We start from the raw sequence: 23392 nt of genomic DNA, 5'->3' as shown, positions 1-23392 counted from the left end.
ATATATCTGTCCCCCTATTTGCGGTTTTGGTGCTATCATTGGTTGAATGTGGCACTACATAAAACAATTATCGACAAAGACAACATATAATACAGGAAGGACTAAAAAGGGATAAGGAAATTAAGGATAGGATTCAAAGGAAAAGGCCGTTATCTCGCGCAAAGCGGTAAATGAGCCTCATGAACTCTACCATTGACGTTGCCAGATTAATTCGCTGTAGGTATCCATTCAAAGCGAAATGATGTGAGACATGAGTCGGAACATCATCCGAATGAATGCACGATCTACAGAGAGCCCACCAAACCAAAACCGCAGGGACAATTGCGGGGAGATCGAGGAAAGGATGATAGATAGATAAGACTTTTTTTGTAGTATAATTTATTTTCCCAGCGTATTTTATTGTTGCAAAGGGAAATGTAGTTGTTTTCGTTAAGAATTTAAGCTCATTTGATCATTTACTATTGGGTCTTTCAATTTTTCCGACAACAGTGTTGCCGAAATATGTCAAATTTCCTTGGGAACTGTCATTTCCGGGCTGCACGAATAATCAGACATCCGGTTAAATGGCACCCGGATAATCAGAATCCTCTTGGGTTTAGGCAACTGCAGCATCATTTTTAAAATCTACTGGTACATATACAAATTAATGTTCAAAATTGTAAAAAAACATTGCCTTTTGATGCATCCAAGATTTCCATTATCTCAAAGATCTTCAGTATTCATCATATATAGTTTTTAGGCTTCCGAACCGAAATTCTATCTTACTTATAATTGAACCTTCCTGGTTGCACAGTATAATGCACACGTTTTTCAACAAATCTTCCACTTTGGACTTCGATCGAGGATTAGACGGAACTCCCCGTCGGAGTGCAGAACGTTAACTGATTGCAGTATGGATATCCTACCTTTTTTATATCGTTTTTTGGACCATCTGTCACCTCGTATGTGTAGGTATGTGTGTCCTTTTTTCCACGAAGTAGTTGTTTTGCGAATTCCTGTCCTTTTGTTCTAGTTTATTAATTCCCTTGTATGGGTTTACGTACAAATAATGACATCATTGTTCACGTCATGACCCGATAAACTTCCCAACTAACATCTTGTCATCACATCCTAATCTCCCTAGGCGGCGCGTTTCGTGTCCTAGTTAACCAGGACGTTCTGGTCGTCTCAAGTTCATTATTCAATATTACGTTATTAATTTATGATTTATGTTTAATTTACCGCGGTAAGTTAAGGGTAAATCTTTTCCTAAGCTTGCACCACGGGTAAAGTGAATGTTTTCAAATGTTTGAAAAGCATTTTAAAACGTATGAAAGCATGAACAACATTGTTTTATTTGATGCATGCTGGGACGCCATCACACTGCCTCCACACACACGAGCGAATGATACAGCTTGATGAAACTGCTCGAATGGGTAAATTAAGAGCGCGCAGTTTGACTGATGATGACTGAGACTACCTGATCTTTATACACTTTGGTTTACAGTCTGGATCAAAGTGGGTAAAGTAACTACAGCCCAACTGACATTTTATAGCAGAATTGAGGCGTTTTTCGAGCGTTCGATGCCTTAAAGTGGCGCCTTAAACGTGCCTTAAATCGCAGACGTTTAAGGCACGTTTATACCAGTTCGACGCTTGCTTTCATGCAGTTCTTCTAGCGCTACCATTGTCATCCAAGCTGTCAAAAGCCAAAGGCGCATTGACAGCGCAAATACAAATCGTAAAATTTTAATTTAAAACCGCTTTGTGATATTTTACATTTTATTACTAAATCCAGTTATTATTGGTTGGGATATCATCGTATCCATTTTGTTCGAACATTTTGCTGAAAGAAAAACATAAAGGTATGTAAAATTATGGTGAATTAATAACATGAAAATGATTTTTAACCTACTCTCATTCGCTTGTAGGAAAAATGTCTCGGGAATCGGTATCGCAGGCATTGACCGGATTGTTTGCTTCTTGCGTTGGCGGCTAGGTTGGCACAGTTGACGATTAAATCCTGTCCGCCAGTATCGTCAGTACTGGCTACTGCAGAACCGTCAGCCTTCATTCCTATAAAAAATAATGGTAAAGTTAATCTATTGTTTATGATAACAAAGATACCGTATTAACTAACATTTATCTTCACAGCTTTGATGGAAACTTCAGCTAAAATCTCCAAGCCAGCAACTTCCAGAACAGCTCAATCCAGCATCATTCCAGTCCGATTAACTGCGAATAGATTTTCGCAGCAAACAACATCACCACCGGCAGCTTATAATTCTGAAATAAAAAAGAAAAAAGGTTATCCAAAACTCGCAAAAACGAAACGAAATTTATCAACTAACACCTGTTGTTAAAAACCCATCCAATCCAGAACCAGCATCAAACATCATCAAATATATCTTCTTCATATAACATAACACCATCCAGAATCGCTGCAGCACCATCGACAGCTTGTCTTCCTGCTCAATCACCGGCTGGCCGGAACCTGGGGACCTCCGGGTGTAATTTCACAACACATACGAATACAAAGAAGGAGAATTCTATCACTATTTTGTAACTGCACTGGATTTCACACACTGTATTACACCACACAATCCAAGTGTCCACTCTAGCTAAATAATTAAGCAAAAACTTACCGCTATGTTGAGGCACCATCCGGCTCATTCCCGGAACTTCCGCATCCAGACTTTCTTCGCGATGGTGCTCAGAAAATATTTCCGTCAGCTTCTTGTTGGCCCGATTCTCTTCAACGGCAGCGAAGACATTTCGATAAATTTGATTCGCTTTTTTTGCTGGTAGAATTCCAAACACCCGACCAAAATCAAACGAATTATGAAATTGTGACAGTACGCCGATAGAAAATGTAAACAAAGATGAATCGTCATCATGGTTGCCGTGTCGCTACACGGACGATTACACACACAACCACATTTCACGCTTCGAAAAGTCGTTGGTCACGCATACACATTCAGTTTCGAGCGATTCAAGTATGGCTCAAGCAGAGTTGAGCATTTTTTTCTTCAATTATAGCGTTTATTTTAGACCAGTTGTCAATTGGGAGGCAGTCTCCGAGATACGCGCCCAATTGACAACTGGTCTAAAATAAACGCTATAATTGTAGAAAAAAATGCTCGACTCTGCTCGAGCCATACTCGAATCGCTCGAAACTGTATGTGTATGCGTGACCAACTGCTTTTCGAAACGTGAAATGTGGTTGTGTGTGTAATCGTCCGTGTAGCGACACGGCAACCATGAAGACGCTTCATCTATGTTTACATTTTCTATCGGCGCTACTGTCACAATTTCATCTTTCAACTGATTTCGGTCGTGTGTTTGAAATTTTACCAGCAAAGAAAAGCGAATAAATCTATCGAAATGTCTTCGCTGCCGTTGAAGAGAAGCCGCAAATTGACGAATCGGGCCAACAAGAAGCTGAAGGAGTTATTTTCTGAGCACCATCGCGAAGAAAGCCAGGATGCGGAAGTGCCGGGAACGAGCCGGTTGGTGCCTCAACATAGCGGTAAGTTTTTGCTTAATTATTTAGCTAATTTGGACACTTAGGATTGTTTGGTGTAATACAGTGTGTGAAATTCAGTGCAGTGACGAAATAGTGAAAGAATTCTCCTTCTTTGCCTTCGTATGTGTTGTGAAATTACACCCGGAGATCCCCAGGTAACGGCCGGCTGACCGGCTTGAGCATCCTACCGGTGTTTTCCGGCAGAACATTTTGTGTGAAAGTACGGTTCGATACGATTCGTGCGTTCGAAAGAATATTTGCGCACGATGAAATCTTTGAATTGCCCACTCTCACCGAAATAAAAAAGTGACTGAACGATGGGCTTTAATGTGAAAACATCGGGTCATGTTTGTACTGTTGCGTGTGCTTGTTATTGCTAAGGTTTAGCAGAACAGAAACCTTGTTACGATTAGCCGTTAAGTTTTGTTAATATCATTATATTGCAATAAAGGATTACTAATAAACTCAATCCGTTTTACAGATTCAACGTCGCAGGGAGCCAATCAACACCAGGAGATAGAAGATTCGTCGCAGCCTGCAAACCCGGCCGTCACAAGCGAAATTAGTTTTAATCTTTCTGGTGGTGGTGTTCATGGGGATGCAGTTTTAGATGACTTAGATGATAGCGTAGATCAAGAAGGTGGTGGGAATATTAGTTTAGATAGTAGTTTAGAAATTGTCGAAGAGGACGATTACGCGAGTAACCTTTCTTCTGATAGCGACAATGAAGATGTTGTTGGCGAATGTACGACTGCTCATAATTGTAGAAACCACCGCAATATAAGCGATTGCTTAAAAGATTGGGCAGTCGTACATAACCAACCACGTTCATCAATTAATGAAATTTTGGCTATTTTCAGACAATGGACCGACCTTCCGCTTCCCAAGGATTCACGTACGCTGTTAAAAACATCAACCACCATCAGCCAGGAGATACGAACCGTTGAAGGGGGAGAGTTTTGGTACAAAGGAATTGAGAATAAGCTCAACAGCTACTTCCAGTAAGTAAATATTTGCAATATGTTCAGCAATAATGTATTCCTAATCATGTGTCCATTATATTATATTTTAGGTCAACTGTTCCTCCAACGGACCAACTAACCATCATTTTGTCCACTGACGGGCTTCCCCTTCATAAAGGTGCACCAACACAGCTGTGGCCCATCCTAATGAAAGTGGTAGAGCTCCCCCAAGCCCCAATCATGATGATTTCAATGTTTTGCGGACCGGAAAAACCAACCAGCCTGCAAGTCTTTTTGAGGCCGTTGGTAGAAGAGCTGAATGCGATTCAACAGAGAGGATTGCAGCTCTGCGATAAAGTTGTGCAATTGAAGCTTCGCGCTATTGTTGCCGATTCTCCAGCACGAGCGTTCATTAAAGGTCTGTATGATACAAACAACATTTACAACATTTACAGTTCATTAACAAGCTAACTCATTGGGATTTGCAGCAACAACCAACTATAATGGATATCACGGCTGTATGAGGTGTACGTGTGTCGGCGAATATCATGCTCACCGAATGATTTTCGACACGGTTGGTGCTCCCCTACGGACGGATGCAGGATTTCGAGCGAGGGAATGTCCGGGTCATCATCAACTATGGCGCTCGCCCTTAGAAGACTTGCTGGGTTTCGACATGATCGAGAACGTGCCAACGAGCGATCGTCTGCATACATGCGATCTGGGAGTGACCCGTCGCCACCTATTATACTTAGTGGAAAATAAGTATTCCAATTTCACTCCTTTGTCCTCTGCAGCAAAAATGTGGATATCGAAATTCCTTACCAACGTACAACTGCCCTCTGAGATTAATCGTAAACTTAGAGGGTTAAATGTGATACGTTTTTGGAAGGGTTCGGAATTTCGATCATATCTTCATTACGCCAGTGTAGTGCTGATGGAAGAGTTTTTAAGCGTGGAGGCATATAGTCACTTTTTGCTTTATTTTTGTGCAGTGACTATATTTTCTTCCACGTATCATCAAAGACATTGGGATCGTGCAGCTGATTTTTTGAACAGCTTTGTTCAGCAGTATGGGGAGATTTATGGCCGTGAGAACCTCACCAGCAACGTCCATAATCTCCAGCACATTGCTAAGGACGTTTTTAAATACGGACCGCTAGACGGTTTTTCTACGTATTGTTTTGAAAACCACCTGCAGGTGATTAAACGGTCGATTCGATCGGGCTTTCGGTGTGGGGTGCAAGCTGCAGCACGTTCAGAAGAACGGTCTGCATTGGGGATGGCAAGTGATAGTACGAATCGTCACTATCCACGTTTGACCACAAATCGGAAAGGCATTTTTTTGGCATCCGATTTTTCTCTACGTCCATTGCCTAGAGACGAATGGTTTTTGACAAAGGGTAACGGGGTTGTCAAATTTTTGAATGTCGTTCAAACAAATGACAATTTTACGATAGTGGGTAAACAATATGATTACAATTTGGATTTATTTTCATTTCTTTTCAGCGAGGATGATCCGGAGTCAATGTTTTCTTCTTCGGATATCCTTATATATAAAATACCAGATGATGTTACGACACAAAACGTAGAAGTGGATATAGCAGACATCAGATGCAAACTTGTTGCCGTTCATCCATCTGTTCAACCCAAATCAACAGTTTTTTTCCCTCTTTTGCATACACTGCGGTCCGAGTAAGTGAGTTCAATAATGTTAGTGATAATTTTACTGATGCATAAATACTCTTTTTAGCTAACTCCAGCAAGACCGAAATGCGAGACGATCGTGCTTGACCGTGAGTAGTTCATAGATTATATCCAGAAAGGACCGTATACCAGATAAGTTAGTAAATTCAAATCATAATTGTATTTTGAGTAGTCAAAGCAATTGTGATTTATAAACTAGGAATGCAAATTGAGGAATAGTCATAATGCACATAATGAATCATTAACAATTTTTTATTTATTTATTAACATTTTTTTCACGTTTGTGATAACACTTACTAGAGCTTTTAATTACTCCTTTAAAATTATTTGCGCTGCTTTGCGCATTGTTAAGTTTTGTTACGAAGAATTTTTTACATCTTCCTCACCTACTACAAACCCGACATCCTCAGCTATGGCTGTCGCAAAACATTCCCTTTTTCATCTAATCTTATTTTCGGACCAGATTTTCCCCCGCCTCGCCAGCTGCACTGCACAACAAATTTTTTATCAAATAGTATTTGAAACGCGCAATGCATTCGGCTCTTCACATCTGTTTCCGATTCCAACCTATCGACAAGAGTTTGAGGAATTTTTAGAAAATAAGTTTTTTCATGGAGCTGATCTTCAAAACATGTTAATTCTTCTTCAGATGTAATGAAAGGCAGAAATGATGGCGAGTGCTGTTCTTCTTCCATTACAGCTGTTCCATTAGGTCGATGGCTTCTATAATCCGTCAAATTCTTCACCTCGGCCCAAAGAAGCATCAACGATTTATTCATCACAGCTAGTTGGTCTGCCGTGTCTTTTCCTTGCTGAGAACGCACTGGAACTGGGTCCGGTGTTGCAGCAACAACAGTTGATGATGCTGTACTGCAGGATGCGACTTTATATGATGTTGTAAGTATTGGCCGATAAAGTTTTCCTGGTTTTAAACGTAATTGATTCCCTGTTATTCCTACATTCTCAGGAAGGCAAGCTGTCGGTGGTGCTGAAGCGATGCTGGATGGTGTTATACTATATACAGGTAACCTTGAAGATGTTCGATGCTGGTTGTTACTGCATGGATTTTTAACTAAAGGTGTTGGGCGTTATATTTTTTCTGTTTTTGTGACTATGGGATATGTTTTTATCTGTTTTAGCTGTCGATGGTGATGTTGTTTGCTGGGAAGCTTTAACGGTAGATACTGGCGGGCAGGATTTAATTGTTAACTGTGGCAACCTAGCCGCCAACGCAAGAAGCGAGCAATCCGGTGCCTTAGATACCGATTCCCGAGACATTTTTTCCTGCAAGCGATTGAGAGTAGGTTAAAAATCACTTTCATATTGTACAAAATATCAATATTTTACATACCTTTACGTTTTAATTTCAGCTTCTGCACGCGATACTGGGTTTGGTTGGGAAGGAGGAAAACAAGGTACGAACACACCGGTGGACAATGCCAACCTGGACTGACGATGGCCTATGGACTATGCCGAACTACTTTGGACCAAGGGAAGAGGATAAGGAGGAAGTTCCAAACCCTGGCAGTGTTATGCTGTATGAAGAAGATATCTTTGATGATGTTTGATGCTGGTTCGGGATTGGATGGATTTTTAACTACAGGTGTTGGTCGATAACCTTTTTTCTTTTTTATTTCAGAATTATAAGCTGCCGGTGGTGATGCTATTTGCTGCGAAAATCTATTCACAGTTAATCGGACTGGAATGATGATGGATTGCGCTGTTCTGGAAGTTGCTGGCTTGGAGATTTTAGCTGAAGTTTCCATCAAAGCTTTAAAGATAAATGTTAGTTAATACGGTATCTTAGTTATCATAAACAATAGATTAACTTTACCATTATTTTTAATCCTATAGAAGGATGACGGTTCTGCAGTAGCTTTGATACTGACGATACTGGCGGACAGGATTTATTCGTTAACTGTGCCAACCTAGCCGCCAACGCAAGAAGCGAACAATCCGGTGCCTGAGATACCGATTCCCGGGACATTTTTCCTACAAGCGAAAGAGAGTAGGTTAAAAATCACTTTCATGTTGTTAATTCACCATAATTTTACATACCTTTATGTTTTCCTTTCAGCAAAATGCTCGAACAAAATGGATACGATGATATCCCAACGAATAACAACTGGTTTTAGTAATAAAATGTAAAATATCACAAAGCGGTTTTGTTTGTTTATTTTACGATTTGTATTTGCGCTGTCAATGCGCCTTTGGCTTTTGACAGCTTGGATGACAATGGTAGCGCTAGAAGAACTGCATGAAAGCAAGCGTCGAACTGGTATAAACGTGCCTTAAACGTCTGCGGTTTAAGGCACGTTTAAGTCGCCACTTTAAGGCACCGAACGCTCGAAAAACGCCTCAATTCTGCTATAAAATGTCAGTTGGGAAGGCACGTTTAAGTCGCCACTTTAAGGCACCGAACGCTCGAAAAACGCCTCAATTCTGCTATAAAATGTCAGTTGGGCGGTTCCTCTTATACGAAGATTGTGAGATACACGGTTTTTGGAAATATGAAATTTGACAGCTGAACAATTTTATTGCACAAAATAGAAACTAAAAGATGAAAAATTGGTCGAAAATACCTTTTGTTATTATATAGCAATCGTTTTTAACTTATTTTAATGAATCCTTTCTACGAATCGCCTGATTCGCTGAATGAATTGTGTGTAGAGAAGGAAGTGGACTCTGTGACTTTGAACTATAAACGAAATTGCACCAGGATTCGACTTTCGATTACCGGGCGGATTTTTCCGAGGTATATAGCAGTTTGCTACAATAGCGTATCTCGGGAACTGCGCCTGTACACGTTTTCTCCCAGCATACACAGGATGTGAAGCACACACATACACTGATAAACGATCGAACCCCATCGCTGTCAAATTTTCGTTTCATTTTTATAAGCGCAATGTCCAATCGTTAGGGATGAGCTTATCTAGTTACTTTACCCATTTTGAGAAATTGTGTCACTTTGCCAAAAAAGGTGGTGTTCTGTTGTTTTTGTCTAATTAGCCTTTCGTTCTCTAGCAACAAGCTAGCCCGCATCGTTAGAAGCAATATTTGGTATAAATATCTCGCTTAAAGGGAGCTAAAAATGGATTTGTTGGGATCAATATTAGGTTCCATGGATAAACCACCAGCAAAAGACATAAATAAAACACAGATGTACGAAAGTAAGTTACACTGCTCGGTATCAACAAATCAGCGCCTTCGCAGTACTGCTTGGATTAATTTCGTTGTAACATTCATTTTTATATTTCTGTTCATTTATCCAGAACAACGAAAGCAGTACGAAGCTGAAAAAAATAAGCAACGTGAAGAATTGAACCGCTTTCGATCATATGTGGAAGAGCGCCTAGGGCGTTTCATAAAAGATGATAATCGGTGTTACATGGAATTTCAGCCGCTGGACCAAGTGTACCGATCCATAGTGTATAATGATTTACGTGTAGAGAAGTTGCGATGCAGGTTTGAAATGTTTGTTTGTTTCTCTTTATCTGTCTCTTTTAGTCACGACATTTCCGAAACAGCTGGACTTTTCGGAATGAGTTTTGGAACGGAGGAAGACCGATACGTAGTGGTCTACAAGAAGGAGCACTTGCCGAGCGAAGATGAGGTGCAGGCGCGGAAGAATGGAGAAACTTGGAATAAAGAAACAGCAAAACAGTATGCAGAACGTAGCAAAATGCTGCGGTCAAAATCGCTGGACTGCAAAGATGATAACGATACGAAAACCACTTGCATAAAACCAGCTTCAGATTATAATAAAAAGTACATGCACATTTTTGGTAATGATGCAACTCTAGACGCAGCAAGAAAAACTGAAGTCAACAGAAGTTACGGATATGGTAATGTTAACTAATACGTTTCGCCTTAAGAACGAAACACATGCTAGCCTAATAAACTAATTGTTTTCATTGCAGTACCAAGCGCGAACAAGAAGGATGTGCGATCCATTGAGCAAACGATGGCAGACATTTCAGCAAAGAAACGGCTCAAAACTCAACATCCGGAGCACCCTGTTTAATAATAGAAAACATTGAAAAGCTTCAACTTCGAAAACGACAGTACACGTTAGCTAAATAGAAGAAGCGATAATAGTACTGATGATAGAATAATACTTCTTGTAGTTTAACGCCATAACTTTAACAAATCGCAGTTAAATAATAGTATATATTTGCGTAGAATATAAAGGTAGTTCTAGCATACTGTATTCTCAACAATCATTTCTCGGAAAACAAATATGACTTAAAGTTGTTATTTAAATAGGGTAAACATTTAATAATGGTAGGCAATTTTATAAAGCAATCTGTGCAAACAAAATAACCGTTGTACAAATGTGGAGCAAAACAGCATGTTGTTGATATTGCTGCGTATATGCAAACCAGTACCAGTACTACTCTGGATAAATCCTGTATCACGTATTTACATTCAGTGAATAAAACTGGTACTTAGACATATCTTTCCTTGCTGGAGTATTGCTATCGGTTTCGACAGGACGTCTACCAATAATTACGGGGAACGTTTTTCCGCCATGTGATACGGTCGAGAGCAATTTTTCAATCCTTAAACAGTGCTCATGCGTTTCCTGGAAATGACCAAGTTTTACGATATCTACCGTTGATATGGTTGACAATCCTCGATATATCCTGCCGCTTCCATCAACCATTTTGATTATATCATCTGTTGAGCTCAGTGTTATTTTGGTATCTAATTGGAGAAGAAAGAATTCGTTAGTAGATGTTCATTTCCACATAAACCATACCTTACGTACTGTCGTAAAAGATGATTTCAAAGTCTCGAATGGTTTCCATCAGTTGACATTTCGCTTTGTCGCTATACAACGTAATTTTAGGCGTTTTTGCCTTCACCATGTCAACAAATCTAGCAGCATAAACATATTTTTTCCAATGCTTTTCGGGAATATTTTCGTAATTGTATATACAATCTACTCCTCCTGCGGGCACATCCGGGGGTTCATTTTTAATCGGCACCCCTCGGTTGCCATTTGGCTGGTACAGCATAAATCTTATTCCATCGCCTGATATGCGGCACACATCAACTACACGATCTTCCTGCTGTCGTCCTCTAGGTTTAAGAAATTCTAGCACAACTTCGCCACATTCAGCAACGATAGATAGAATTAGAAACTTTGTTCGATGTCTTGTAGGTAATAATCGTAGCGTGTCAAACCGAGGAGGCAAACGAATGTTTTTTTGCGACACTTTTTTGGTTGCATCACTTTCTTTGCCGCATGAATTATGCTGTGCCAATTGCATAGTTTCTGTCACGCCAACCATATAGCCCTTAAATAAGAAAAAATTTACAATACGTTTGTTTCATTGATATATATGGACTGTACCTACATTTTCTTTCGGAACCCTTAGTGGAGTAGCAAATAGATGTTGATGATCGCTTCTAGCAAACGAACTTTGCGTATTCCTTGCTTGTACTCCAATTTGGAAATCCAAGGCAGTGTTCGTAGATGCCCTAGATGAACTTAACAAAGGAACTCTGCCATCCTGACCGGTAAAATTTTTACCAGTGTTATTATATTTTTCCATCAACTCCATACTATTAAACTTCTGCAGGAATGAAATATGAGGTTCTGGCAGAAATTGGCACGAGTGTATGCTTCCTGTTTCCTGCTGTTGAACATTTTCGGGATACCGTTGATTTAATGTGTATTGGTCGTAGTAATGATTTTCATTAGGATGATCGTAGTACTTTTTGCTGCAAGACAGCTTAAACAAATCCGACTTGCTAGCACTGCCATTAGATATTGTGCCCATGCCACTGTCTGTGCCGGATGTGAACCTTTGATTCATACTGTTTGAAACGTACATTTTAGATCCCAGATCATAACGGGAAAGAAAGGGATGGCTGACCACTTCCTCTAGCTTGATTCGCTCGGTGGGATTTTTCTTGAGCAGTCTTCCAATAAGATCGCTCACGTCTGAAGATAGGTGAGCTGGTAAGTTATAGTTAGACATTACCACTCTCGCCAAGGTGGACTTTACTCCATCGGTGTCGAATGGGGGTTTTCCCACTAGCAGCGTGTACAACATACATCCTAAACCCCATACGTCGGCCGGCATACCATGTGATGCACGCGATGCTACTTCCGGAGAAATGTAGTTGGGGGTACCGCACAGTGTATGATGTTTTTCATCGGGCAGTATCAGTTCAGTTGCAAGCCCGAAGTCAGCTATTTTGATACTCATGTCTTTTGTTATTAACAAATTGGATAGCGATATATCACGGTGTAGTATTTGTTGCGTATGTAAATATAGCAATCCGTCAACCACTCTGCTAAAGATTAATGCGGCTTCATATTCACTAAAAGGTTTGTTTCGCTCACGAAGATACTGTTGCAATTCTCCATTTTCTGCCAATTCTAATACCAAATAAACGTGGTTAAAGTCTTCGAAGAATGTGTATAACTCTAAAATAGAAGGATGCTTTAGCTTCGAATGTATCGCTACTTCTTGCCGAACCCGGTTAGCCATTCCCGATGAGTGCATCCTTTGTTTGTTGATCTAGTGTAACGAATCAAGAGTTGTGAATAGTCCGGCTCCTACAATAAAAACTATAGAATGGTTACAACACTTACCATTTTGATTGCAACAAAACATCCAGTTAGCAGACATTTCGCTCTATACACGCATCCAAATCCTCCTTTACCGAGAACGTCGTACACAGCATAATCCTGAAATTATGCATGTAAACATTTAACATCTGAAACTAAGGCAGCTTGTAATTGATTGTACTGAACAGCAACAAATTGATTCAATAGGCTTTTACAGTCACACACTTTCGACACTGACCTCAATCTTATCTCCCAATTTTCCAATCATTTTAGTAATAGATGTAACACGACCAGTTTATAAAATTCAGCATCAATAAATTAAATTTAACAAATAAAAGTTTAGAAAAAACAGTTCGAGTACGCTCGGTCGACGCAACGACGCGTTATTGTAGGCTTGGCATTTTAGAAATGTCAACCTGACAGTATTGACAGTTACAATTTCGTTTCAAACCAAACCAATTTCGTTTGAAATGCAGGGTTCTTTCATATGTTGCTAGGTGCCACTAAAACTTGCAAAATACAGATGAAACACAGACGATGATGATGGCATTATCTACTTACAGTGCAGAGTCCAAGGGTGCACGTATTTTTAAAGTATGTTTACTGCATTATGGTCAGAAATTATGGTGAAAGGGTAAAAGGGTTTTGTAGTCCCCCCCCCACCCTCATAGTATTCGAAGCTAACCTGGACATATTTGCTGCACTATGGGCTCAAATTGGTCATGGATTTGGAAAAGTTGAAATAAGGGGTTTGTTTAAATTTTCGTTTCCGTTGTTTTAATAGTAAAAAACATTGCTGTTCATGAAAATTATGATCAAAGAAGGAAATATATTTTAAACATATTAATTATCTAGCGATTAACTTTTAAAATATTGATGATAACTCAATGGTGATTGTATATATAACAACATAAAAAATGTTGCAAGTAGTTATATTAAAATTTACAATGGAAAAATATTGTAATAATATATGGTACAAAAAAAATGTGTAGTCCCCCCATAGGGTTTGAAGTTACCCTGGACATATTAATGCACTATGGGTTCAAATTGGTCATGGATAGGAAAAAGTATGGGAAATTTTATAGGGTTTGTTTAAATGTTTGTTTCCGTTGCTCTTATAGTAAATAGCAATGCTATTATTATTTATTATTATTATTAAGGTCGCGCGACCCAAAACTTGGAACTAATCGCGACCGTTTTTAGACGTCGCGCCCAAAGAGAACATTTAGACTTCCAATGGCCAAAATAAAAGAGTGCTCTTTCTAACCGCTGTTGCTCTCCTGCTTGCGCTCCCGCCGAATCGAAAGCTCGCTCGATGACTGAACGATATTCTCATGCTGTTCGCTTCTTCGGCGTCATGCGCTCTCGCTCGTGCTCATTATTTTATATTGCGCACACACATGTGCATTTTCTTCGTCAAATTTGCCGTGTGAAGAAGTACATTTTTGCGACGGTTGTTGATGTGTGGAACTTGATGGTATTGCAAGCGCGCTAATGTTGTGATGAAAATCCAGCATGGCATTATATGGAGAAGAAGGGTTAATGTATATATTTTACTATTCCAAACATTTATGCGTGACACACTAAACGGTGCCCTTATTACAAAGAGATCATTATGGCAACGATCGGTACCACCATGTATATCACAAAGGATCGGTTGCTTTAACTTTAAGGAACTGTAGGTTTGCATCTTCCGAAAAAAACAAGACAGTAACCAACTTCAGTGATTAAGTCTAAAATGATCAAACGTTTTTATTTTATCAACATGAGTGATTTGAACCGCAAACGCCGCACCGGTGCTTTTTACAAACAGGTGGCTAAATTCCTAAAGGTGGACGCAGCCGAAGAAGCTGACCAAAAGGTGGGCCCTAGTCGGGAGCAAGTTCAACTGTTGGGTGGTAATGTGTCGTGTAAAATAAGGGCTTCGCTTTTTCAGTTCCTATCGAAGCGGATGTGGAATTGCCTGGATTGGTAGATTTCAGTCCATGTCGATCGACGAAGGCATCCGTTACTGGGCACTATTTGACAACGAAACGCATCACAATTTGATGCATGTGCACGTTGAACTTCTTCGTACTGCTTATTTGTTTAATATTTCTGCATACCAAAGCCACCTTAGCAGAACATAACTTATCCCTCCCAGCAGAAAAAAAAAATATTTCCAAAGTGATCATCCGTCTACGGTTCACTTTGCAGCCGAACGGGGGAGCGCATGGTTTCTGACCACGGACGGCATTATCGATTAGCTGCAGTCTGCCTCGGATAGCACGGATGTTAATGTAGATAAAGTCTACGTGAGAGGACATAAACTGAACCTGAAAATGCATTTGACGGTCCTATGAACTCGAGCAATATGCCCCGTACATATGTGATGCCTCCCTACTCCATTCGTTGCAGGATGGTAGGAATTGTAGATCTAAAATCACTCTTTTCACATACGCAAGTTATTTTCATCGCTAAGATTCTCCTCAGCAATATTGATGCCCCATCCTTACTATCTATATTCATTCCGGCGGGCCTTACCTCTTACGGCCAAAATGATCCTTTTCTGCGAGCTATGAAATCATTCAACTTCAACATTCATTTCGATTATAACATCTCGATATCTGCTTTTCGGGCCCGACTAATTAATGACTCCTTATAATACTCTATGTTTAGTTTGTTTAATTTCTGTTTATCGGTTTTATCTGTTTGTTTAAGATTAGACTATAAGATTCGTTTTGTTAAGCCTTATGGGCGAACAAATTATTTTCCATATACGGAAACAAATTATGTCCTCTACACAATCATTGTATATCGAGTAAAGGATACACCCGTGACCTGTCGAACGGTGCTGATCTTCTGTGTTTGGCCACTTGACTTTTATGTCACTGCTACACACTTTTCAGGACGACTGAAGGGACGTCCTCAGTCTGGTATTTGGCGGTCAACTGCAGTGGCGGAAATAACATTAACATCTTACGTATTTTCTGAAAAAAAAATGTCATGTTACGCTGCACACCACGCATGCCAACTTTGCGCACAAATATGTACACATTTACATAACCTGGAGAGCGCAGTACTAATTTCGTGAACGCACCATTTATCTGTTGCTTCATTGTAATATCTAGCACATAATAAAACTATCTTTGAGATTGTTATATTTTAAACCACAACAACTACAATTGTTTTTGTTCAAGTGCCCATAGCTGGAGATGATGATAGAGTTCAGTTATGGGTTGTTTGCTGAAAAAGGGTTTGCTGAACAGCGAATCGATCACCTGATGCAGACCGGTAGAATATCGTGCCACGGATGTCGTTAACTAGCCATGCGCTTCGTATTACACCTTCCAAGGAATATTAACGTCTGCGCGAGGAATTTACCAGTGCAAAAACTCTACTTGTGGCTTCAACTCCGAATCTACTTGTAGGCCTTGATCAAAATTCTCTAGCTGTTCCTCCGTTTCTAGCCGTGCTAATTCAAAATCTGAACGAGGGAGAAGCCATTCATCTGGCCTGGTTGGTGCTGCAAATTCCTCAATCGCCTGTCTTTGCCGAGCAGCGTCTCTTTTAATATGGTTGTTCTAGAAACGTTCCATCTTTGCCGTTTTGATTGCCATATCGACAGTTTCATAAAACAATTCACATAAAACAAACAACTCGAAACCCAAGGAAGGCACTAAAAAACACACCAAAAGAATATCATTAGACTAACTAAAAAAATCGCAACATATTATCGCGCACACCCATTACGCAACGTTTTGATGCATCCTCGAACCAAACCATGACTTCAACGCAGCAGATTAAGATTGAAGTTTCACGTGCTGCGCGTAGAATAAAACGCAGCCGTTAGCAACTCTCTGACACGATATCGCCGTAGCATCATCTTCAGACGAGCGCCGCAACACTCATGGTAAGAATCCGTTCAAATCCGCTTTCTCTTCGGTAGTTTCCTTACAGAAATACAGACCTGAGCAGGTTGGCAAATATCACAATAATGTCTTCCCCTCACTTTCCCCACACACAGCAGGACGACAGAACAGCACATTCCAAGCCAAGTAATAAATGCTAGGGCGAAGAGTAGTGGAAAAAGGACAAATAGTACTGATAGACACGTGTACCACACCTCCACCACCTTATTTTATTTTTTTGCCTTTCGCTAAATTTCCGTTCGTTAAATTTTGCAAAAGCTAAAAAAAAGTGCTTTAGCCAAGGTCAAACCTGCTTCCTTTGGCACATAATCAAGACCGAAACGCGACGTCTAAAAACGGTCGCGATTAGTTCCAAGTTTTGGGTCGCGCGACCTTTTGGGAAGCAGGAGAGCAACAGCGGTTAGAAATAGCACTCTTTTATTTTGGCCATTGAAAGTCTAAATGTTCTCTTTGGGTTGTTCTGTGCTCTATTTGACCGTGCGTGGCTGTGTCGCCGCGTGCGCCCCCCTGCACCGCACTCGATCGTGTTGTTATTTTGAATTTCTCTTCCCCCTTCTGTTTTTGTATGTGCAATGCTTTTTATAAGCGGTCGCTAGGTGTGGGAGGAAGAAGGTGTGATTTTTAAACTTTTTCTGTAGGGAAACTAGAGAGATTATTGGGATTCGATCCGGCTTAGTTTTGGTATTGCATTTTGTGCTAGTACTTACTGTGATGGTTGCGATGTCCGTTGTACGAAGGTGCTATAGGTGTGGCGCCAAAACAGTGTGTAAAGAAGCATGTTTTGTTCTACGCTTATAAGCGGAGTGAAACTCCGGCCGGTGATAGTGTACAGTGTAAAGTTGTGTGATGCGCTGGAGCATCGATGTTCGAAGCACATAAATTAGTGCAACACGCGTCGCGTTTGTTTTTTTGGGTGAAAATGTTTCGCAGTAGGCCTTTACTTAACGACTGTCCCAAAGAGAACATTTAGACTTTTAACGGCCAAAATAAAAGAGTGCTCTTTCTAACCGCTGTTTCTCTCTTGCTCGCGCTAACACGGTAACGTCCGTGGATTGGTAACGCGGATTGGTAACGGGAGTAACATTCTCTCCAGGCAGTAAATTCTCCGCCGTAAACTCTCGCTCACTTGTTCACTTTGCTAACGTCGGTCTTGTATGTATAGGTGGGTTTCATAAGCGTGTTCTCCTCGCACACGTCTTTCTTCTTTGTCACTCATAACCGTATCGATCAGCTGAGCGATTTGCGACGATGCAAAGTGCACGGCATTGCATCCAGATCCGATACGGGATCCGATTTCCCATGTTAGGAGAAACGATATGCATAGAACACAAGACGGTACACGGTGCCTGGCCACAGTTAGCAAAATTTATGTACTTATGTTAATAAATAATACTATTGTTAAATGTAATATTTTGGGTAATAATTATTCTGTACACTGCTCAAATCGATGGAACATGATTAAGTCATTATGAAACAAAATAAAACAATATAAAATTCTTTATTGCAATCGTCTCAATAATTACAAAGAGGCCATTATGGCATCTCACGATCAGCGGTCCATCTCAAATGTGACAGCATCCAATCCACCAAAACAATTAAAAAACATACGCCACACGCTATTAATCCTCGCTATCGAAGTGCAGTACAGTGCAGTGATTCAAACCGTTATTCTAATATTATCAGTCATGTCGGACGAAATCGATCGCGAACGTCGCACCGGTGGGTTTTATCGCCGGGCGGCTAAATTTCGGAGGGTGAACGAGGCCGGAGATGAGCAGCCAGCGGGCCCTAGCCGAAATGGTAAGTTCGTGTGCAGTGTGTGTATGTATGCCCATCCGGAGTACAAAACGGTTCCGTTTTTTTAACTCCTATCGAAGCGGTTGTAGATTCGTTTTCCCGCGAGGAATCCACTCTGGAGCAGCCGGTGATTCCGGCAGAGCCGATACCGGTGGATCCGGAAGAGCCGATGCCGGTGGATACGGAAGAGCCGATACCGGTGGATACGGATGCTGATCGGCTTTCCGATTATTTGGGCGAGAGCGACAGTTGTCAGGAGAACGACAGTGACGAGGAAATTGAGATGAAGCGCACGTTCCAGACAATGCCGATCGACGACGGGATTCGCTATTGGGCGTTGGTCAACAACGAAACGCACCGGTCCATCAACATGGTGTTGCAGCTTTTTCGAAGAGCAGACGTTCGCGTGCCTCGATCCGCCAAAACTTTGCTGCGCACCAAGAGACATGCGTATAGTGAAATTGCTGAACTTGGCGGTGGGCACTATTGGTATAACGGGTTTGAGAAAACGTTGGCCAGTTATTATCGGTAAGTAAAATTGTTGTGAAACATATGTAGCAACATGGTTTGCGTGTGCAGGTCTAACCATCTCTGCATTTGTTTCCGTATTTCAGATGTGATGCTCCACCAGTTGAGCAGTTCACGTTGACGCTGTCGGTTGATGGGTTGCCGCTGCACAGGAGCGGAGCAATGCAATTTTGGCCAATACTTTTCGCCGTCGACGAGTTGCTGGCAGCTCCAGTAATGATGGCGGCCATCTATTGTGGGCTCACAAAGCCCACAAGTATCGAAATGTACCTGCGCCCAGCGATCAATGAGTTGAACGACCTTTTACGAAACGGTATGCTTCTAAACGGGAAGCATATCACCGTTAAGGTTCGTGCCATTGTCGCTGACACTCCTGCCAGGGCATTAGTAAAAGGTAAGGGAAATTTTTGTTCAAGCAGTTTCATTTAATATGAGGAATTAGCTAATAAGACCAATACTTCTTTTTTTAATTTCCCCAGGCGTGGCTGGTCACCCCGGTTACTGGAGCTGCCAGAAGTGTACGGTGCAGGGAACGTACAATCGCCAGGGTCGCACGATGGTGTTTCCGTAGGAGCGTGCCCCGAAGCGCACGGACCAGAGCTTCCGGGATAATGTTCCGGCGGGACACTGGAAGGGTGATACACCGCTGCTCGAACTGGACAGGTTCGACATTGTCGAGGACGTTCCTGTCGGTGACCGGCTTCACCTGCTGGACCACGGCAACATAAAGCGAAGTTTAATGGGGTGGCGCGACGGGAAACTGGGCAAAACACACTGGAAACCGAATCAATGGGAGCAGATTTCATCGTCGCTACAGCTTACTGCCCAGCCCTGTGCAGTGCACCGCAAGCTACGGCACATAACATTTTTGGGCTACTGGAAGGGTTCCGAACATGCGTTCTTTTTTCACTATTGTTCCTTCATAGTGTTAAAGGCGCATGTTGATCCTGCAGAGTACGAACATTTTATGCTGTTGTATTGTGCCATTTGAAGCGTTTGGTTCACAGCGGCTGGAACAATCTGGCGCAGGCGGTAAATCGGCTTTCCGAATTCGAAAGCTTCAGTATGCCAAAGACCCACGAGCAGACGATCAGCTATCCCTCCGTGCAAAGCAAGTTTGTCGTTAAGGTGTTCATGCGTCCACGTTTCACCTTACAAACCACCTGGGGGAACGCATGGTTTTTGACCAAGGACGGCAGCATTGGCAAGCTTCAGTCTGCCGCTTATGGCACGGATGTTGATGTAGGTAAAGTAATTGTGAGAGGACATAAACTAAACCGTAAAATGCTAGCATTTGACGGTCCTATGAACTCGAGCGATATGTTTATCTACAGAGGATGCATTCGAGACCTGTCGAGCGGTGTTGACCTCCAGTGTGCGACGGACGAGATACTTTGTAAGCTGGTGGTAACCAGACACAAAAATAAGCAGGACCTAACGTTTGTGCCACTGCTGCATACTTTTTCGGACGAACTACTGTGGTCCGAATGAGTTATTTAAATAGTGCGTGCATTTCAACGTGGCACCGCAAGTGGCGGATTTAACAACGCGAATCAGCGTTCTGCGTGTTTCGTCTCTTCGGAATCGAAGGAAGGGATAGTGCTTTCCCGTTACGCTAAACACCTGCGTTAACCTCTCGAATATGCTCAAATGCGTGTGCATAAACATGTGCTACATTCCCCCTGGGCAAACAAGCGCTCGAACCCGTATGCAACCCCCTATTGTCGGTTCACCTAGCTTCGGCCTCTTGCAAAATTAGGGGATTCGTTATATGAAATTAGGGGAAAATTAGGGGATTCTGCTACGTGCTCCTGAGGGTGTGTGAGTGAGCGTTTGCAGCCCAGGGGTATGCATGTGTGTGTGAGATCGCTCGGAATGTGTATGTAGTGGTGATATTCGTTTTCTTTCGCCCAGCTGATTAAATTTTATTTGTGGTTTAATAAAAAAAATAAATATTTTTTATTTCTACATTTCGTTTTTACACATAAAAAATATTGAAAACATAGTTAATTACAATAATATCCTGCAATGCTGCAAAGGATACAATTACGCACAACCTATTCCTCATGAAAATCTGTTTGTCCCTAGAATCATGTCTGTCCCTAGATCACGATCTGGACTGAACTCCTAAATAAAATGAAGTAAAATCCTAATCAACGATTAACCAACGACTCGTAGCACACTCTTTGCAACAGATACTACCGGATATGCTTGTACATATCTCGAATGATATGTACTATCTGAATCTATCTTCTAGGAGAAACATTCTTCTTAAATTATTACGATTCGTTGTTCTTCATTGCCCAGGATGGTTTCACTAAAATAGAAAAGAAAACATCGTAATATATTAGTACAACGAATGTGATAAATTATGTGCTATCATTGCAACGACGCATGAAATCGTAATGTATAGAATGGTAAGAAAAGGTTTCAATGGTGAAACGAATTTCATAATTATAATACTGTAACTATCAAGTAATACGGCCTGGCCGTTCTTTTTGAATAAAAAAAATACTACAATTATCGGATAACTGTACGACGGAAAAAAAGATAAATTCTCTATACACACTTTCAAGCACTGTGTTACAACGATTTACGTTGTTATAACATTTACCTTTTACAATCTGCATCGATGAAATTATCCGTTGCATTAGATCGATGGATTGATCCCGCATTCTGTAAATAGGATGAGATGGATTAATTAAAATGATGATTGTTAAACGAAAATTAGTTAGATATCAATTCAATTTAAACGATAAATACTTACACTGCTCTGCAATGGGGTCTGGATTCGAATGTATTGTTCGAATGTGGGTGTACGAGGTAATCCGAAACCCTTGGGCGGACAGGACGCAAAACAGGACGGAGTGGATACTCCAGGTTTCAGAGCTACCAAGCCGTCAGCTTGAGACCCTCCAGAGGAACATAGGGACTTCAGCGCAGAGCAAATTGAATCCGTATTCTGTAAATAGGATAAAATGATAAAATGAACATTAGAATGAAATGATATGTAATTACGCAACGCCATGCCGGACTACAACACGATCCAATACAACACGTGGACATCAGACACTACAACAATAATATCATAACTCAATGTTCCGCAACGACAGCAGACGGATGCTCCCGTGTTATACATCTCGATAGATCCATAAACCTAAGTTAGTCTGGTATTGATAGTTGAATAAAATACTCATTATTATATACTTACTCCTTGTATGACGAGACGAGCTTCATATTGCGAATTCGTTTCAAAAATTTAGTTTGTTCACACAACTGTCCAGTACCTCCTTGGAAGCGTCGGTCGGACAACGATGAGCGCATGATGAACATCTGCGGTCGAAAGATGAGATCGAATTAATTATAGTGTTATTGGTAGAAATAATAATCATATTATAAATTTACTTATCAACGCTAACAACAAAAAACTATACATTAGTCGCATTCCATCACACGGTGGATGCCACGTACAATGAGCACTACAATGCTTTTGCAGATTACAGTAAACCAAAAGGACATTTTGCAACGGATTGAACGATAATCAACCCAAGCTTAAAATAGGTTTAACCCCAGATCACACACGACGGAAACGCAATCCGAATTCTTAAGACGGAACGTCGCGGATAGCGATCCGGAAAGCGAACATAACACCACAAACATGCCGTAAGCTCATCCTCGGGCCACGGAAACGCACTATTCACACAATAATAACTAAGAACAGTGTCTTGTCTTTCATTCCGAATGGCCAGGGAAAAGTTGCAAATCCGCTTTGGTTCCCGAATCAGAATCATTTCACTCGATCGAGGAGTGGTTCACCTAACCTCACTTTTCACCCACAACACCAAACTATGCGTTGAGCATATAATTGGTTTATTGCGATTAAACCCGTAAATGAATGCACAACTGTGTTCATAAAACATTAGTTATTCACTTTCCACTTAATATTACACTATTTTCAGCGATGCTGGTATCAAAATAGAACCAGACACAAATTAGGGGATTCATCTTCTGTGTGTGCGAGTGCGCGTTTGCAGCACAAGGATCTCGATAACCCCACTTTTCCACCCACAATAGCTTAAAACTATGCACAACACATTCTACAACACATTTTATAACACTTCCGCTAATTAATTCACTATATTTAGTATACAAAAACGATTTAACTTACCAAAGATCTTTTCCGTCTATACCGGCACTGAAACTGTACCGAAACACGCCAATGCGTTGAGTTTCGCGGCGTTTCTTTATCCATTGGCGACGGCGCAGATGCTGGGATGGTTCCGACTTACATTTTAATCCGTGCAGAACAATTGTTTTGCTAAAAAGATATAAAATATAAGTTCGGATTCGCGATTGTTATTGTTTTGCTTACCGGCTTCCTTGGACTTGTCAAATT

The 23392-nt window shown here is 41.0% G+C and overlaps 3 protein-coding genes and 2 long non-coding RNA genes across 5 annotated transcripts; 2 read left to right on the top strand and 3 right to left on the bottom strand.

Annotated features, from left to right (window-relative positions):
- The first annotated feature begins 3363 nt into the window (after positions 1-3363).
- LOC128305325 (uncharacterized) lies at positions 3364-4510 on the top strand. Its single transcript, XM_053042712.1, has 3 exons — positions 3364-3508; positions 3987-4160; positions 4314-4510. Exons 1-3 carry the CDS (start codon positions 3364-3366, stop codon positions 4508-4510), a joined length of 516 nt encoding a protein of 171 aa, XP_052898672.1.
- Positions 4511-7386: 2876 nt separating this feature from the next.
- LOC128304846 (uncharacterized) lies at positions 7387-8478 on the bottom strand. Its single transcript, XR_008287427.1, has 4 exons — positions 8233-8478; positions 8009-8166; positions 7526-7945; positions 7387-7458 (listed from the first exon to the last, which is right to left on the bottom strand). It is a non-coding gene; the product is annotated as an uncharacterized LOC128304846 (long non-coding RNA).
- Positions 8479-8975: 497 nt separating this feature from the next.
- Positions 8976-10661, top strand: LOC128301043 (sperm-associated antigen 7). The gene is made up of 4 exons (XM_053037346.1): positions 8976-9344; positions 9447-9603; positions 9682-10019; positions 10095-10661. The coding sequence occupies exons 1-4, from the start codon at positions 9266-9268 to the stop codon at positions 10196-10198; spliced, it is 678 nt and encodes a 225-aa protein (XP_052893306.1). The 5' UTR covers positions 8976-9265; the 3' UTR covers positions 10199-10661.
- LOC128301042 (serine/threonine-protein kinase PLK4) lies at positions 10587-13133 on the bottom strand. The gene is made up of 5 exons (XM_053037345.1): positions 12999-13133; positions 12785-12880; positions 11538-12710; positions 10946-11477; positions 10587-10881 (listed from the first exon to the last, which is right to left on the bottom strand). Exons 1-5 carry the CDS (start codon positions 13026-13028, stop codon positions 10589-10591), a joined length of 2124 nt encoding a protein of 707 aa, XP_052893305.1. The 5' UTR covers positions 13029-13133; the 3' UTR covers positions 10587-10588.
- Positions 13134-21051: 7918 nt separating this feature from the next.
- LOC128304905 (uncharacterized) lies at positions 21052-21952 on the bottom strand. The gene is made up of 3 exons (XR_008287440.1): positions 21764-21952; positions 21611-21672; positions 21052-21313 (listed from the first exon to the last, which is right to left on the bottom strand). It is a non-coding gene; the product is annotated as an uncharacterized LOC128304905 (long non-coding RNA).
- Between the last annotated feature and the right edge of the window lie 1440 nt (positions 21953-23392).

Source organism: Anopheles moucheti, chromosome 3 (genome assembly GCF_943734755.1).
Source record: "Anopheles moucheti chromosome 3, idAnoMoucSN_F20_07, whole genome shotgun sequence".
Lineage (NCBI taxonomy): Eukaryota > Metazoa > Arthropoda > Insecta > Diptera > Culicidae > Anopheles > Anopheles moucheti.
The sequence above is the reverse complement of the archived record's forward strand: the minus strand, read 5'-3'. Positions and strand labels throughout refer to the sequence as shown.

Excerpts from the sequence above, each read along its gene's own strand:
- LOC128301043 (XM_053037346.1), top strand. The coding sequence starts at position 9,266 with ATGGATTTGTTGGGATCAATATTAGGTTCCATGGATAAACCACCAGCA. Across the intron at positions 9,604-9,681 it reads CAAGTGTACCGATCCATAGT|TCACGACATTTCCGAAACAG; the intron begins GTATAATGATTT and ends TGTCTCTTTTAG. Across the intron at positions 10,020-10,094 it reads CAACAGAAGTTACGGATATG|TACCAAGCGCGAACAAGAAG; the intron begins GTAATGTTAACT and ends TTTTCATTGCAG.
- LOC128301042 (XM_053037345.1), bottom strand. The coding sequence starts at position 13,028 with ATGATTGGAAAATTGGGAGATAAGATTGAG. Across the intron at positions 12,881-12,998 it reads AATTGGGAGATAAGATTGAG|GATTATGCTGTGTACGACGT; the intron begins GTCAGTGTCGAA and ends GCATAATTTCAG. Across the intron at positions 11,478-11,537 it reads TAAGGGTTCCGAAAGAAAAT|GGCTATATGGTTGGCGTGAC; the intron begins GTAGGTACAGTC and ends TTCTTATTTAAG.
- LOC128305325 (XM_053042712.1), top strand. The coding sequence starts at position 3,364 with ATGTCTTCGCTGCCGTTGAAGAGAAGCCGCAAATTGACGAATCGGGCC. Across the intron at positions 3,509-3,986 it reads GTTGGTGCCTCAACATAGCG|ATTCAACGTCGCAGGGAGCC; the intron begins GTAAGTTTTTGC and ends TCCGTTTTACAG. Across the intron at positions 4,161-4,313 it reads AGAAGGTGGTGGGAATATTA|TCGTACATAACCAACCACGT; the intron begins GTTTAGATAGTA and ends AAGATTGGGCAG.